Below are 17,699 nucleotides of genomic sequence, written 5' to 3' on the forward strand. Positions count from 1 at the left end.
CAGGGCGCGTCTTCGGCCGGGGCTCCGGCTGCGGAGGCGCGCGGGGCGTGCTCGGGAGCCAGGAGCGAAAAGTTGGGCGCCCACTTGGAGCGGGGAAGAGCGAGCGAGCGAGCGAGCGCGCGACAGCCGAGGGGGAAGGCAGGGAGGGGGCGGGGAGGGGGCCTGCCTACATGAATTTCCAAGTGGTAGACCTGCCTCTGCGCTCTGCCCAATGAGATCCGTCAGGGGAGGCACCCGGCTCACTTTTCCACATCACTTCACAGTTACATTTGGCAGGCAGGCGGGCTCGCACGCCGGCGCGCTCAGCCCGGAACCCGTGGATTTATTCGGAATCTCCTCGCCTCCTCGAGTCTCCGCCGCCGGCGCCGATCTGGGCCCGGACGGACCCGCGCACCCGCCCGCTCGCTGCACTTTGCGCTGCGGACCCCGGGAGCCCGGCGCGCCCGCCCCGCGTCTCCACCGCGAGCCCCGCAGCTCCGGGAGGCATGAACGGAATCCGGAGGCGCCTGCCCAGCGCGCGGGGACCGCTCGGTGCTCGCCGCCCTCGGGAGCAGACCCAGAGTCCTCGCAGCCGTTTGTGAGCCGGGAAGCTTGAGATTCGCCAGCGCCGAGCCCGTCAAGAGTAAGTGGTCCCCCCGCCCCCTTCTCCCTCCAGGCCCCGGGGACCCCGAAAGGACCGTTTCCTCTAGGAACCCCGGTACCCCTTCGGACCCCTTGCGCGTCTCCTCCCCCACCCCTCCCCCGGGTGGTGGACGCGCGTTCCCAGCCCAGGCTTGGGGCTGAGCTGCGTCTTCTTTCACGGTGTGCACCGCCGACGGGGCTCTGACGCTTCGGCAAACTGTTCTGACAGTAGATCCTGGGGAGTAGCAGGCAGGCTGTGCCCCTTTAGTGTTCCTGCCGGTCTCCCTCTCCGCGGTCGCCGGGCGGTTTCAACGCCTGGCCAGGCAGGCAGGCGACGCTGCTGCCGCGCGCCTTCACTGCGGGGCCGTGCGGAGAATGGGCGACACCCGCGGCTGGGGGGTGCGAGCCCGAGAGGAAAGGAGGCTCAGGGACCCGGGCTGCCCCTTTTCTGCACCTGCCCACTCCGCCGCCGCCCCCCCCCCCGGGGAGAGGGAGGGCGACCCCCGCCTAGGGGCTGCGGGCCCGGCAGCGGGAGCCCCGGCGCGGGGCTTTCCCACAAGTGGCCGCTCCAGCCTGCGAGGCGTGGTGCCCGCTGCAAACTTGTGGGCTCTGGGGCCGCCCCGCGGCGCTGCAGTGGCCACGACCCTGGCCGGAAGCCCGCAGGACGCCTCGAGGCTCTGCGCTCCGCGGGCCCGCACGCCGGCGCTCGCAGAGGCCCCCGGAGCCGGGGACTCCGAACCCTCCCGGTCCCAGCGCCCGGCAGGGCAGGCGGCTGCGCCTTGTGCCGGCTCCCGGCTCCCCGTCCGCCGCCACTCGGGGGGCGGGCCCCGCTGCTCGCCCGCACTGAGGGCTCCCGCCTGGGTTTTGCCAGCGCGTAACAGGTTCAAGAGGGACCTGCTCCCCTTCTCCCGGGCTCCAGCCTAGGCTGGGAGACGGCGGAAACCTGCCGCCGCCAACGCGGATGCCAACAGGTCTCCGCAGTTTTCTCTGCGTTCTTTCTCTCCCAGACCAAAGCTTTCCCCCACCCAATCTGGCAGGTACCTCAAAGTTTTGTTACCGCTGACCCTTCCCCGCCGGCACTGAGCCGGCCGCTGGTCAAGGGCTGGCCGCTGGCCTCCGCAGGCGGAGACGCAGCTGTGTGCTTGCGTTGCTCAATCTAAGAAATCAAACAACATGAATTGTTCATTGTTACAAACGCACAACATCAGTCCGTAATGGCCCATCAGGCTGGCAGATGCTCACTTCAGCTTCGGTTAAAGAACGGGGCTTGTAACCGAGGGCAGCGGGAGGGGGAAAAGGTCCCTGCAACTTTACCACCCTTTCCTGAAGATTCCACAGAGTTTGCTCTTTAAGAGGCACGATCCGACCATCCCTGAGCGCGCCGGAGCTGCTAATCAGATCAGCCGGCTGCTGGGTTTCACCTGGCTTCACGCCGCTTGCGGGCTGGCACTGGGAAGGAGGGGGCTTGGGAGCAGGGGCGCCGGAGCAGTGCCCTCTCGGGTCGGGTACCATTGCCGAGCGGATAGGAGGGACCCGGTGGGGCTGGGGCGGTGGTGAAGCGCCCGTCCGCCTCGCAGCGCTCCTGACAGCCGTCTCAATGGTTAACATCGCTCCCTGGGCTGTCACCTCTGGCTTCATTATGGGAGCTTTTCAACTGGAAAACTATATGTGGGAAAGAGATATTTATGTAAGATTCGAGAGTGGGATTTTCCATCCATTCAACCTCGCCGCTGTACTTGACTGCATGCAAAATGAGCCTTGTCTTTCAGGCTAAACACAACTGAAATTTCTGCCTGGCTGTTGCCTTTCATCAGCTGTGTCCAGTTTTGCAGGGATTTTATCTGGTGTGTATGTGTGTGTGTGTGTGTGTGTGTCTGTCTGTCTGTCTGTCTGTCTCTCAGAGAGCGAAGGGGAAAGATTCTTTTACAGACAGGCCTGATACCTTTGAAGGATGTTCTCTAAGGGCTACATTTTCCCCCCTCAAAGGGAGTTCTCCATAATCATGTCCAGACATGTTTTCCACTTCTTTGAGCTCTGTGGCTGAAAGAAATTCTAGGATTAACCCTCTTATTAAATAACACTAATAATAATACTCTATAATTCTGCTTTAGCAGATTGAAGCTTCCCATCACATACTCATTTCATGCTGGAGCAGTTGCAGGATTTTAAATCATCCCCTTTGATAGATTTTTTTTTTCCTCTTGGACTCTGAAGAGGGCTTGGGAGTTGAGAAAAACCTCTGAAAACAGTAGAGCTTTCCCAGCAACCCTGGGATTGCTTCATTCAGGTCTCTTGAGTGGCATTTCATCTACCTCATTCTGCTTGTTCCCCCTGCCATGCACGTGAGTGTCAAGGTAGCCCATGACCATCGAGAATGGGCTGTATATTTCAGAGATGCTGGCTAAGGTCCTCCGAAATTTGTGCTGCAATGCTATCATTTAAACTTTGAGTCTTTCTCTCCTGCAACCTGGATCTTGTATTTCTAGTTATTATTACTATGAAAGATCACTTCTGCTTTTAAAACCCACATTCTCCCACAACTCTAAAGATTCTTGCTGGGTAAATCTCGACGTACAAGACTCTTAATGTTTTTTGGCTGCATTTTTGCTGCCTAGGATGCATTTTCGAGTTCTTGAAGGTGCTCTGAGTTTCACTGAAAAGCAATTTTATGGCAGCCCTCCCTAGAATTGTAGCTCCATTTGCCTATTTTACACGTATCAACTCTGAAAGAAAGGAGATCTTTAAACTGAGAATAACTGGATTTGGGTATTACGTAGAACTGTGGTCCAGACAGAATCCATCTAAGGCAGCCCCTTCGTTTAGCACTGAACACTGAGTAGCCCATGGTGGTATGCTTGATGTAAAAACAAACAGCCCATAAAACATGCTCAGCAGGCTGGAATAGACCACGTGAGAAGGCATTTGTAAGGGCTGTTGTATGAGCATATTCGTGATACAACATTTCTTTATACACTGTGCACACATTTAAGGTCTGATGCTCCTGGTTAGCAGGGAGCATCGGATTTTGGATTAAAGCAAGGAAACTGCACAGAATGAGGTATAATGATTCTATTCAAGAAATTGCACTTCAGGGTTTTGCTTTCCACGTTCTTTCATGGTTTATTAGGAGAAAGGAACGATCACACGGAAGTTAGAACCCATATTCAATCAACTGTCCAGAAAACCATAAGTAAATTAATATTTTAAGAAAAAATACCTTCCTGTTTCTACTCAAGGTGGCACACCTCACAGCTTTATCAACATTCCAATCTGAGCGAAATTTCCATGCAAAGCCAGAAGCTTTTCAGGGGTAAAATGACATTCAATTTATATTTCCAACCATACTTTTCTGTTTTATCAGCAAAGTTTTGTGTTTGGCAAATCAAGAAACAAGCATAACCAGAGTAGCCTTTTAATTACAGATGGAGTCTAAAGTCTCAAGACTTTCTTTTGAAAATAGTGTACTCAGTGGTGCTGTGGATAGTGGTGTCAGTCATTTTATATTGCCTAAAAAGTTATTTAGAGAAGCAGGAAAAAGATGCAGTTCTCTTCCCCCTTTGTTTTCAGAATTGTTGCACTCACAGCTGAAATGGACTAATTTTGCTTTTCAGTTTAGGAACAGGCTCTGAACTTTGGTGTATTGAACACCACCTGCAGAGTGTAAGAATTAAAGCATGGCAAGTCCTGGTTGCTCTGTATTGTGTGTGGTACGCAGAGACACGGACACACATGCATGCACGTACACAAAATTTGCTTGTAGCAAACTTCAAAATGTGCCTAGATAATGAATTCATTTGTTGGTTCAAGTCTGAAGATTTTATCATGTTCTCTTTGATATTTCATCTACCGGAGAGGGTTTGATTTGCCTCCCTGTCCCCCCCCCCCCCCCCCCCCCCCCCGCCCCGCCGGCTTCCTGAATTTGTATGTGACCAGTCTTTTTTTTTTTTTTTAATATCTGTTTACAGTGCTGGAATTTCCCCCCTTGAATCTCATAAATGTGTATTCGTGAACTAGAATAATATTTTGATGAAACAAGGCTGTCATTTGAATTAGTGGGGCTTAATTAACCAAAGAGCAATTAGTCTTTTCTCATTTCATTCCTATAGAAAGTTCCAATGGGCAGTCTATTGCTACTGAACCATTGGGTCTTGCCTCTGGAACCTGCTTCACATATAACCATGAGGAGAAAATTAGTTGAACCTGGCAACTTCAAAAGGTCAGGAAGGAAATAAGTTCAAGGGATGCCATTCAGTGGCTGCTCCCATCTAGGTCTCCGGAGCTGCCTCACAGTAGAGCACCAGGGCCGATACTGTTTCCTTTTTCTATCATGTCCCAAGCTTTTATTTCCTGAGTTTTAAATGTCATATCCTTTTCCTTATCATAAATATCACCCACCTTCTTGCCTTTAGAAGTCTTTTATTTTAAAAAGTTTTCTAATAGGTAGAAATAGATGCGGTTTTCTGTATGTCTTTAGAAAACATCTTAGAAGAAGAATGTTTGTATTTAGAACCTTCAAACTTTTCTTCCCCATCCTCTCTGCCAGAGACAGTTGCAAATGTTGAAATCCTGTTAGTTGAGGGCAAGCACAGAGTTAGTGCTCAGTAAACATGTATTTAATGCATCAATAATTAACAAAGACTGCCGTCCTCCCTTTACTGGGAGATTCTCAGTAAAGACTAGAGTGGGATACAGTCCTACCCAAAGTCCAATATTGTGACTATGAACCTCAGTTTTCTCAGTTGGAAAATCAAGACCAGACTAACATCAAGCACGCTATTAGACTATATGGGATGGAAAGTTGTGTTTTATTGGGGAAAATACACTAAATTCTGGAAGTGTTACATGTGTAACTCAGTGTCTATGCGTTTCCCTTGCTGGGAATGTATAAAATAATGGAGGGAAGAACTTTCCCTTTTTAGCTCCTTCATTCCCTCCCTCTTTTGCCTCTCTTTAGTATATTTTGCATTTGAAGGGAACAGTTCATATTACCCTCATGTGAATTGCAAGTAAGAACGTCTTAGAAGACATTCCTATACTCTTCTGTATTGTGTTTAATCAGCAGGTACCTGGCATTCACATGTACACACAGGAAAAAATATATTGTATTTTCCATGATAAGGTATTTCTGTGGATCTACTTAATTGTATTTTAAGCATGTTGAATGTATTGCAAAGGAATGTTAAGTGGAGTTTTATTCTATGTATGTCATTAAGTGAAAATGTTATAGTACCTTCATGTTCTCTTACCAATAACATTTTCCGTGCATTCTTTCCAGATAGATTAATGCATAAAATATGATTATTTGATTCCTGATGTGACACAAATAACATAAAAAATAGATATGAAGGAGTGATATAAATATCATAAGGGAATACTTTTCTTTCATATGCATGCAACCTCATCTTCAGAATGAAATATAAAACTTACAAGGACACATTACGTTGTTTATTTCTCTGTTGCTGTTTCAGCCTGACAAAGAGAATTTAATTTTCTGTGTTCAAATATTTCCATCTTCATATTGGGGTTGCCCAAAAATGAAAAACAAACAAACATTAATTTGTACCTATTTTAATTAAAGCAGTAAGACATATTTGTGTTTGTCTTTGAGTTTGACTAAAGTATGGTCAGTGAAGATAGTATACTTATTTTAGAATCCCTATGAATACTTTAATTTTCATGATCTATGTATTCAGTTATATCTCAGTATTATTTTTGTCAATGATTGCTTGTTATCTGTCTACCCATCTATCATCTGTGTTCGTAGTTCCTAGTCACAGTGTCAGTGGGTCGTTTTTAAGCTATAAAGTCTTTGAAACATGAAAGAATGACAGTAAGGTGCACTTGTAAGGGTAGTTACTACACAGTATAATCTAATTGGCAGAATCTTGACTTATTATGCTGGGATACTTGGCTGCATTTCAGTTTTAGTGTTACAGACTCTGTAGCCTTGGTTATATGATATAGTTGATTTTAACCATTTCCACATTACTTAAGAAGGAGAGCTAGTAATTTTCAGCTATCACCGGTAGCACTAAACTTCATTGAAATAAATGGAGAATATTTGTTATATCCTTTTGGAAGAAGACACTACCTGAACTTGATCTCTACTTAGCATTATCTTCTCCCAGCTACCTTCTGAGTGGTGTTGAGAAATCATTTTGTTCTCATTTCTGAGTTAGTAGGGACTCCTTACTTGGAACATTTTCATAAGAAGGTAGATGATTATGAAATGCAATAGATTTTTTTTTTTTTTGTAGAAGTACCTGGCCAGTGAAATGTTCGTCATAGAGTAGAGTTTGGCTGTAGTGCAATTGTACATATGATGTAGCAGGCCATGTTTTGCGTTGAGTGGTTACAAAGGGAAAATAGGTCCTGTGTGGATGTTTAATGGTGTGTGTTGTCCTGTCAGCAGAAAATAGTGAAGGCCAGCAATCTGGTCCTCTGGTGGTCACCTTTTCACAATGACCCCCGACAACAAAGGGTGAGCACATTGTTGTCACTCCTTAGGTCTCCAACTATTAAATTTTGAGCAGATGATTTAAAGACAGCAATAGATCAGGCTTTCGAATGCCATGTCTTCAGTGAAAGGAGACATGGTTGGCTCGAGAGCGGACTAGAAATCCTGCCCTTTAAAAGCTTAATGAAACTATTTGAAGTCATGAATTGTGTGTTAGCTGTGGGCAGGGCAAGCTATTTCTAAAAGGCTGTTTTATTCCTATCCAGCATGGTTCCTGCCATTAAAACACACACACACACACACACACACACACACACACACACACACACACGAGTTGGAAAAGGTTATTTTGTTACCTAAATAGAATGCTGGCATGTTCCCCAGTGATGGGGAAACACAGAAAGAAATTGAAATAAAATAATTGTTAAAAGTATCAATCAAGAATCTTTGCTAACCACATGGAATTTTCAATAAATATTTGCTATCATTGTTGCATTGATAGAGTTTTATATACCCTAACTTAATTTTTCTACAGTCCCTCAAGTTAGAGAGTATGAAACAGAGCGTCAGGTCCCTTATCTGCCCCAATTGAGATACATTTCCTCAGATCTTCTGAGTGACAAAAGAGTAATTCAAGCTACTTCTGACTCCAAACTCAGAGTTTCATCCGCTGTGCCATGGGGCTTTCTACAGTCCAGCCATACTACAAATACGCAAGAGTAAGATTGATTTCTCTTGGTTACTGTGATCTTAAGGGTCTTGGTTCACAACCTTGGGAGTTCCCAGGGTGAACTTTGAAATTCGCCTCTGTATACAGAGGGCGGGAGTGAGTAAAGAAAGTTGTCGGACGCACCTGACTGGCAGGTGGCTGTTTTAATAAACAAGGGAACTCAGACAAGGCTTTGTCTCAGGTGGTCACAAGTCGAGACCTTCACATCTGCCCACTAGAGTCTTAAGATTTTATATAGAGGGTTGCATGGGGTTCAGTCACATATTTTGTCCAGATGGATTCAACAATATCTTCCTTCCTCAAAGCTGAGTCCTTGATGTGACTCCTAGTGAGGGAACAGTGGGTAGAATGTAGGTCCAGGAACAGGGGATGGGATAGAAGTTTCTAGGCCAGCAATCTGGTCCTCTGGTGGTCACCTTTTCACAATGACCCGCAACAACAAAGGGTGAGCCCATTGTTGTCACTCCTTAGGTCTCCAACTATTAAATTTTGAGCAGATGATTTAAAGACAGCAATAGATTAGGCTTTCGAATGGAGAAGGAGGAATTTGGATTAGCCCTGAGAAATCAATGTTTGGCACTACTGTGTCTGTAATCAATAAGGAATACATGGAACTTCTTTTCATCTTTTTGAGATGATCTCAATACACTTCTGTTTTAAGAGTGTCCGAAAGAATAGATTCATCTTCAATATCTTAATTAACCTTTTGATTTCAAGAAAGTTTTCATAAATGACAGTTTTCTAAAACCCTAGAAAAGGGCCTTATTTTTGACCTTGTCTTTGTCAACAGACCTAGTCACCCCATGCCGAAATATCCATAACAAATAGGAATGCTTCTATGCTCTGTGTGTAGAACAAAGGCCTGACTCCTTGGGAAAGGAGAAGGCATTTGTTTTCGCCAACGTAACCAATAATGATGAAACTTCAAAAAAACCCAAGAAAAAGAGTTAAGTGCCTATAGCAGCAGGACAGGTTTGGCAGGTGTTCTGGGTGGCAAAAAAAGCGAATGATAAATGCTTTTGAATAGAATAGTAGCTGCATTAACAATATGGTATGAGATCAAGGAAAGATGACTAGAGGGTTGTGGCTGGTGGGGAGATAAATAGGCGTGTGTGTGTGTGTGTGTGTGTGTGTGTTTAAAACAAACACAAAACTAGAATCCTGTTCTACCAAGGAAATCTGGTCAGGGAGTTATGAAGGCTTTAGGAAAAATGACTCTCTTGAGTTGTATTTGGACACATGCATGTACCCTCCCTCTCTGAAACCCAGATAGACCCGGGCCTGTTCGCTTCAGTCATCCAGCACGTGGTGTGAATGGCACCGGGCACACGCTGAATCGCACACCCGTCTGTGTTTCTGAAGCACCACTTTGGATTCAGTGTGCATTTACCTGTTTTGAAGCAGCCTGCTAATGGTCCTAAATTCAAGGTCAGAAACATTTTTAATAGAAACTCTCTGGTCCTGTGTGTCATTTTTGCTTCTATGAAATATTGTGGCCACTAAGCCCAGTGGATAATAAAAGCATAATTTCCTGTCAACCACAGTAATCTGCTGGATTGAATCCTAAAGTGTCTGTAAAAGCCTGTTTTTATTTTAGACTTCACCTATTGGTGTGCGGCTTATTGTTTAGAACGTTAATCTACCTTGTTCACAAAATCGATGGTGCAATATATTTTTACATAATGACTTAGCATATCTGAGAACTGACTACCTTAAAAAAGTTCACCTTAAAGAAATGTTGGGGTCCGCAGAGTAGCATCCAGGCTGTAATTAGAAAGGTCTCTAAAATGCGTGTATGAGTGAAAAGTCAGATTGCAGGCATGTTACCCAAGAGAAGATATTTTCTTATGGGGAAGACTCTAAAGAATTTCTTACTTGTAAGAATTCCAGAGAGACTGTAAAATCTCTTCATCTCACTATCTGGGTGTAAATCAATGCAGCAGCATTATAATAAAGTGGATTGCTTGGCCAGACATACATACTGTGGTTGGAAAAACCTAAAAATAAATTGATTTTTTGCCCAAGCTTTACAACCTTGCTCAATTTCTCCTTCCTTGCATAGAGTTAAGCAGTTTGTGTATGAGTTACTATTCAGTGTTTATTAATTCTGATAACAGTGACATCAATTTGGTTGCATCTCAAGAATTCCTATAAAGCTATTTTCTAATCATCAAAGGGGACATTAGCTCCGCCTGTGGCAAAGGTGCAGGCAATATAAATAGTATGGTTCTAATTGTCACAGTAGAATCTCATTTCCCTCCAAGTGAAGACTCTCTTAGCAGACCTCGCTGAATTGAAGGCCAAGTCTCACCACCCCCTGATAGCACATTTGTGCCTATGAATACTCCAGATAGTGGGACAGTTTTACCGGAGCCGTGCACAGAGTAGTAAAGTTAAAGTAGTGTGTGTTGTGGCGGGGGAGGGGGGGAGGTACTATGACATCATACAAATTTTATGTCTTCATTCACACCAGTGCAGGCATTCCCCAAGTCTGATACGTGTATGTGCTCCAGTAGGCACGGTGAGCGTGAGCAGTGTGTGGGCCTGGAGGAAGTGACTTTCTCACCACACCACGGAATCCTTTGTTACTTTAAGAAGCGGGGCCGAGTTGGGAAGTGTTCTTATTTGCTCAAACCCAAGCTTCTCAGACTGTGGTCCTCAAATCCAGAGCATCTACCCTCACAGGAGAGAGGATTAGAAATACAAAGTCCCAGAGTCCACCCTAGATTTACTGGGTCATAATCTGCATTTTAGCAAGGTTTCCTGGGGATTTGTATGCATAGTAAGGTTGGAGAAACACCTCCAGAGAGTGTTGTGGAGAGGACTTTTACTGCCTTTACCATGGCCAATTGTTAAATTTTTGGGAACTGCCAGAACTTGTTAGTGGCCACAGTGAGAGCTTGAAATTGGTGGAAGTATTTACATTATGGAAATCATAAATCAAGGATTTATTTTTTCTTTCTGAGAGCAGCTTAAATATTTAACAGCATATCCTTGCCTCTAACTGTTGCTCATCTTCCTTCTTAATGGAGACAGATGACCTCAGGCTTTGACAGTACCTAGTTATGTGAAAATATAAAACATTATATAAAATACCAGTATCTCTGTACTTCAGTTTGCTTATCCCTAAAATGGGAATGATGATAATAAAGTAATAATATTTATGTTAGGGTTATTTTGAAGAGTAGATATAAATACATAGCTGTGTGTACATATATATATGTAGTTTTGATGATTTACCACATACCTACATATGTGTGTGTGAGTTGATGATTTAATATTGCCCACTGTCCAAGTAGTTACTGTTAATCTATCTGTAACAAATAATAGGCGTTTTCCATTTTAAAATAGATATTAGAAAAAACTAACAGTTTCAATAAAATTTAATAGTACAAGTAGTTTAAGAACTTGCCAGTCTGAAGGAGGGGTATAAGAGTGTGCTAGAGGGGTGCCTGGGTGGCTCAGTCGGTTGAGCGTTTGGTTTCAGCTCAGGTCATGATCTCACTGCCTGTGGGTTTGAGCCCCTTGTTGGGCTCCGTGCTGACAGCTCAGAGCCTGGAGCCTGCTTCGGATTCTGTGTCTCCCTCTCTCTCTGCCCCTCCCTTGCTGGCACTTTGTCTCTCTCTCTCTCTTTCAAAATAAATAAACATAAAAAAAAAAAAAAGACTGTGCTAGAAATTCTGTGCAGGGGAGGGTAGTAGAAATGACCAGTGTGGAGGAAGGAGTGTTGCCATAGAGTTGGAATAATTTCTTTCCAGAGCTCTGCCCCCATCGGCCACTGAGCAAATCATTTTTTCTTTCTCTGAAAAATGAGGAGTTGGATTGGAATAGCACTCATCTGTTTCCCGTACCCTGTGTGGGAGATGGAAAATATTTCTATTCCCCAAAGCCTTGGAGAAATCCAACATGCTCTTTGCTTCACAAAGAACTGGCAGAGCCTATTGGACAGGTACTTTGTGGAGACCACGTGGAGGATGAATTTGGTGGGTAGGGAGCAGATAGATTATGGATTGAATGATCTCAAAGTAATAATTTGCATACTACCCAAGATGCTGGATTAGTTGGTGGTCGTGTTCCTGTCCACTGCTTTATACAAATGCCCTTTCACACCAACCTCTCCCGACTTGGGTAGTTCCTTCTCAACACTTAGATGCCCCTTCCTCCAGGAGGCCTCTTTCTAGTGCTGTGAAACCAGAGGGGCATACCCATCGCTCTGTATTTCTCTAACCCTTCTCAGCCTGCATGTCACTGTATACTGGAAGCAGATCTTTGTTAATCTGTACCCATTAGACTCTTTGCTTCCTGAGGAGAAGGGCTCTGACCTTTGTGTCTTCAGTGCCTGACCATCAGAATTCACTCATCAGTGTTTATATAATGAGAGAGGGGGTTATGTTAAGAGAGAATTTTGGAGTTAGATTACCTAGATTCAAAGAATGATCTGCTTCTTACGGGAGGTGTTTTATGGAGGTTTTTGAAATTGTTGTTCAATTTTTCTGTGCCTCAGTTTTGAAAAGACAGTGTGAGACACAGTTAAGATTTATCCAGCTGTAAGATACTGTGTTAATGAGTGGTATTTTTGGCTATGCACCTATTCCTTTATTTATTAATGTAGCCTTTCTAAATAACAAAGGCGTGCCATGGTATACAATTGTTTCAGGGTTTGCTATCCCTTCTTACCCGATTTTCGTAAGTTTGTGTGGAGTACCTCTCATGGCACATCCCATCCTGGCTGTCAGTTGATGGCTTCCATCAAGGAAGTGTCTATTATGAGTTTAAAATGGGATTAAACTTTCTTATCCTAGAATCATCAACAACGGAGCAGATGCTGGAATTTACTTTCAGAGTTATTTGGCATAGCTTAAAAATAACTGTATGTTCTAGCCTTTTCTAATTGATTTAACAAGATTACCTCTTTTAGTCCTCAGACCAGTTAGGCGGGTATTCTTATAGGTGTTGTTGTTGCTGTTGTTGTTGCTATTGTTGGTAGTTGGCCCCCACTGGTAATGCAGTTCTTTAAACTAGAATTCAGTCCCCAGGGAGGCTGATGCTGGAGGAAACTCAACCCCCTTTCAGCCTTCTTGGCTTTGTAGCTCTCAGGCCAAGAGGAAGGACGTGCACGGCTTCTGAGCATTCCGGGGTGGCCTTTCCTGTAGAGGGGAATTTGGAGAGAATATACACTTTTTCCCAAGAAGTGTTCAGGCTGAGGCTACATGGACAGGCTAAGTCTCACCTACTTGATGCTAAGGTCTGGCCCTTCCTCCCCGGCACCAGCTTCGCCTTCCCACATCCCACTTTCTGGAAGATTTTTGAGTGCCTTGTGTCACCTTGTACCTCGCCTACTCTTGCCGTAGAGGCCATACAGCTTACCTCTCTGCTCTTGCACTTGACTTTTTCCCCAAAGCCTCCCAAGGGGATGGACCACGTCAACACCATCCTCACAGTCTGGCTTAGGAAAACCACAGTTCAGTGAGAGCTTCCCATGTGCTTGCTGTTTTACTGCAATCTTGATTCTGACCCCCCACCCCCACCCACTGCCTGGAGGAAGGTGGGAATTATTTTTATTGCCATTTTGCAGAAGAGAAAAGTGAAGCTCAGGAACTTGAGTGTCTCATGTATCATGAGAGAGACCTCAAGTGGCGGGAGCTGGGATTCAGACCCAGGCCTATCTGCCTCCACCATGGACCCTGTGCTGTGCTCCTTTAGCCACAGCCCGGCCCCTAGTCTAGGAGAGGGCGTCTGATGGCATGCTGCAAATGCTGCTTAAACAAGTGGGCGGGGATTCAGAAAGATGCTGATACTTTGGTGTGTTTTTCTTGAGAACTTTTAAATTCCGTCTTGTTTTAAATTCGAAGCCTGCACAGGTCTGCTTCTCACACTGGAATAAGAGAAGGTCATGGAAATTTGCTTTGAAGAAAGGTTTCCCTTCCCTTTGTGTGCTGAGATTCCAGGGCAAGTAGAGGACGTTGTTCTGGGCTCTCTTTTCTCTGAGCTGGTTTCCTACTGAAAGCGTTTCTTCCCTTCCATTTACGGACAACCGCTGTTTGCTGTGGTTCCCTCTTTCGGGTGGGGCCGCCTGAGGTGCAGTCCTCCAGGTTGAGCTGAGCCCCGGCGGGAAGGTGACGTGTGGGGTGATTCCACTGGCCATCTTGTTAGATCAGATACAGCCTGACTTTGCGGCAGCATCTGGGTCTGCCGTTTCAGCTGGCATCACTAGGCCGCTCACTAGCGCAGCCAATGTTAATGACTTTCTTGCTTTCCCATTCTGAGCCAGAACGGGACCAGGGACCTAGAGGTGAAAGGTTCTCTGCCCCATTATGAATTCCCTGAGCCAAACTGATCCCAGTGGTCTTGAGGAATTATTTTCCCATTTAATCTAATTCAGCAAGGCTTCTCTCTGGGTTCTGCAGTGAACATTCTTTCTTGAAAAATAATGTTTTTTTGAGGGGGAAGAAACACATTTTTCCACGCTGAAGGTAAGCAAAGAAATGTTTTTGACACCTCAGGTAATGGGGAATTTTTTGCCCATCCCTTTCTGAATCTCCTCAATTGAAAATTGTATTTTTATCATATTTCATTCCCAAAGGAGCTTTTTCATAATTTAAATCTCCTGTTCAACTGTACATGTAGAATGGGAGCTCTGACACTGGCCTGATTATAGCATACATGCTGGACATTATGGAATTTCTCTCTGGGAGATTTCTAATTTTATTCCCTCATTATTAGCATCCTGGCAGAGAATAGCATTCTGCACCCTGAACTGGACCATCCCTTCTGATGCTTTTTGACGGCTAAGACTTTAAAAATGGGAAATTTCCTTTCCCAGTCTCAAGTGTAAATTAAAAAAAAAATACCCACTGAAGTCTATTTTCTTTATATTGCTCAGCATAGAGTGAACTAGTACCCATTTTTTAAATCAGAAAAGGGAGGAAGGGAGAAGGGAAGAAGGAGGGAAGCAGGAAAGGGAAAGAACTTTTGTTACTTAAGCCGTTTATGATAACTATCATAGATACAAATAAATATTAAAATCTACACAAAGCTTAACAAGGAAAAGGACCTACTCATCCTAACTTCTCAGATCCACTTTTTTAACTTAAGAGTTTGGGAAATGCCTGCTGCTGTTCATTTTGGTGCTTTTAAAGCAGTGATTTTAAGACCTGTTGGAGTGGACCTTTATGTTTCTGTCTCCTTGTGTCTGCAGGCGATTTCAATGAGAAGGAATCCCAATGGATCGTGGTCTTAGAAAAGCGGCTTAGACGATGTCTATTTCCTGCGCTATGAACACGTGGCAGAGCTGTAAGTAAACGCTCCACACTGCATGATGAATTGGATGGCTGCAGACCGGAGGCAAAAAAAATAATTGTCTCATTTTCGTGGTGATTTGCTTAACTGGTGGGACCATGCCAGAACGGCTAGCGGAAATGCTCTTGGATCTCTGGACTCCATTAATAATATTATGGATTACTCTTCCCCCTTGCATTTACATGGCTCCGATGAATCAGTCTCAAGTTTTAATGAGTGGATCCCCTTTGGAACTAAATAGGCTGAGTGAAGAACAGCGGATTTTGAACCGCTCCAAAAGAGGCTGGGTTTGGAATCAAATGTTTGTCCTGGAAGAGTTTTCTGGACCTGAACCGATTCTTGTTGGCCGGGTAAGCTACGCTTTTAAGATCCCCATTTCAGGATCTGTTTCTCCTCTTTAGATCTTTAACATCCGACTTGGCAGAATTGTTGGCACCCTTAGCTGTAGTAGTTGAGGCCAGATGGTTAGTTTGGTTACCTATTGGTTTCTTTAGGAATATGACTAATCCCACTGTAACAGTTTTAAATGTAGACAGACTGCTCTTCTGGTGAAGTCTCCTCTCCCCCACCACTTCCACCCCTTCAGATACAATACTACTTGTGTAATGCATGTACACAGAAACTTCCCTTTCCCATTTTGTGTGAGAAATCTGTACACCAGACTTTTCCCCTAGCTTAAGTATTTGGAAGAGGGATTCGTTTTTGTTGAGTTTGAATTTCCTACGACCTTGATTCCTAAGATGTTTGTTTGTGTTTTGAGGCCATGTATGTCTGATTGCAGGTGGATTTTTCTCCATTTTTTTTTTCAGTTCTGTGGTTGGTTTGTGGTTTTAGTCATTAACCTAGGTTAGAGAAAAAGAAATTCTTAGAGTAGATATTTAACAGTGCTTTGTGCTATAATTTGCAATGGGAAACTAGTTCATTTGTTGTCAGATGGAATCAAATGTATGCAATCAAAATTTCATATAGTGAGTGTGTACATGTGTGCACAGTTATTTACATTTGTTGTCGTTGGCAGGTTAGACAAATGTTCTTTGTGTAGATACGTTTTTTCGAAAATTATTGAAGGGGTGGGTATTGAAGACCCTACACATTTATTCCTCAGAACTGTTCATAGGCTTCTGTTAATTCTGACACACACCTCATCGTAGGTAGAATTCCAATTATAAGCCTACCATTGGCCGAGTTTCCTGATACGGCAGATTAAGATGTGAGTCATGACAATATTATTCATTTCCCAAAAGCAGTGATTTACAAGAAAACTAGGAGGAGAATTAAATATCGATCTCTACGACCTGAGTTAACTCTTTGTGTTTGACTAGGAACTTCTGATTAGATCCCTGCTTCTACCTTATTGTCTTCCAGAGCAAATTGAGACCCTCCAAGGATTATATTTTCTCATTTCATATAGTTAGTCTACTCAGACAAAGGATATCTGGATGAGGAGATCTCAGGAGTCCCTCAAATAATATTTAGTAAGCCCTTTTTATGTGTCTGGCAATGTTCTAGGCATACTGGGGCATTTCCATGCACAAAACCATGATCTCTTTCTTGAAGAAGCTCACATTTTAGCCAATGTTGAGTGTTTATTGTATATTGACCACTAATACAAAAGCAGTTTGTGGGCACAGTCCTGTTTGAGTCTAACAATAGCTTTCCCTCCTCTTTCTGTGTGTATATGTGTATGTATTTATGTGTATTCACACATATAAAAAATATACGTGCAAAATAGTCTACACTCCTTTTCTCAGGTGTGTAAAAAACAAAAATTTATGAAAGATTTTTTGTGTGTGTTTAATACAAACTCAGGTAGCAGAACTGACTTGAGGCTATTTATAGTCAGAATGCACCCCGTTACTGTGACTATTCATATATTTCCCAGCAGAAATTTAATGTACTTGCATACCGCCGACCCTGCTAAGGGTGTTACTTACTATATAGTTTATGTACCTTCATATGTTTCCAAGTGTGGAAATTCCTGCATTTCAAAAATACATCTGACCCAGTGGGGTTTGAATATGGGCTTTTTGACCAGCATTACGTTTTTTGGGTTGTTTTGTAAGTTACAGAAACTGAGACTTAGAAGGATTAGTAAAGCAAACCAAGATCATTGAGCTAGTCAAAGTTCCGAGTTTGAAACAAGTTGAGGAAACCAGGCCGTAATTTTGCCCACCGTACCCTACTCCGTTTTAGTGACTAGCTGCCACGAGTTGAAACCATAATATGCACTTAGACCCTGAATACAAGGGCGCCTGGCTGGCGCAGTCCCTAGAGCATGAGACTCTTGATCTCTGGGTTGTGAGTTTGAGCCCAATGTTGGGTTTAAAGATTACTAAAAAATAAAATCTTTGGATGCCTGGGTGATTCAGTCAGTTAAAGTGTCCAACTTCAGCTCAGATCGTGATCTCATGGTTTGTGAGTTCGAGCCCCACAGCAGGCTCTGTGCTGACAGCTAGCTCAGAGCCTGGAGCCTGCTGCGGATTCCCTGTCCCCCTCTGTCTCTGCTCCTCCCCCACTGGTGCTCTGTCTCTGTCTCTCTCTCTCTCAAAAATATATAAACATTCCAATAATAATTTAAAGAATAAAAAAATT

At 44.2% G+C, this 17,699-nt stretch overlaps 1 protein-coding gene across 3 annotated transcripts in view; it reads left to right on the top strand.

Annotated features, from left to right (window-relative positions):
- The window catches only part of CDH8 (cadherin 8), a 366,110-nt gene that overhangs the window by 339 nt on the left and 348,072 nt on the right, over window positions 1-17,699 (top strand). For 2 of the 3 annotated variants that reach the window (XM_029925786.1, XM_029925788.1), the window contains exons 1-2: window positions 284-622; window positions 15,007-15,457. In XM_029925786.1, coding sequence (XP_029781646.1) covers window positions 15,206-15,457 — 252 coding nt within the window. In that variant the 5' untranslated portion in view covers window positions 284-622; window positions 15,007-15,205. Of the gene's footprint in view, window positions 1-283; window positions 623-15,006; window positions 15,458-17,699 lie in introns of those variants that run through there. The other variant, XM_029925787.1, reaches the window with a different exon arrangement.

The sequence above is a fragment of the Suricata suricatta genome, chromosome 16 (genome assembly GCF_006229205.1).
Source record: "Suricata suricatta isolate VVHF042 chromosome 16, meerkat_22Aug2017_6uvM2_HiC, whole genome shotgun sequence".
Lineage (NCBI taxonomy): Eukaryota > Metazoa > Chordata > Mammalia > Carnivora > Herpestidae > Suricata > Suricata suricatta.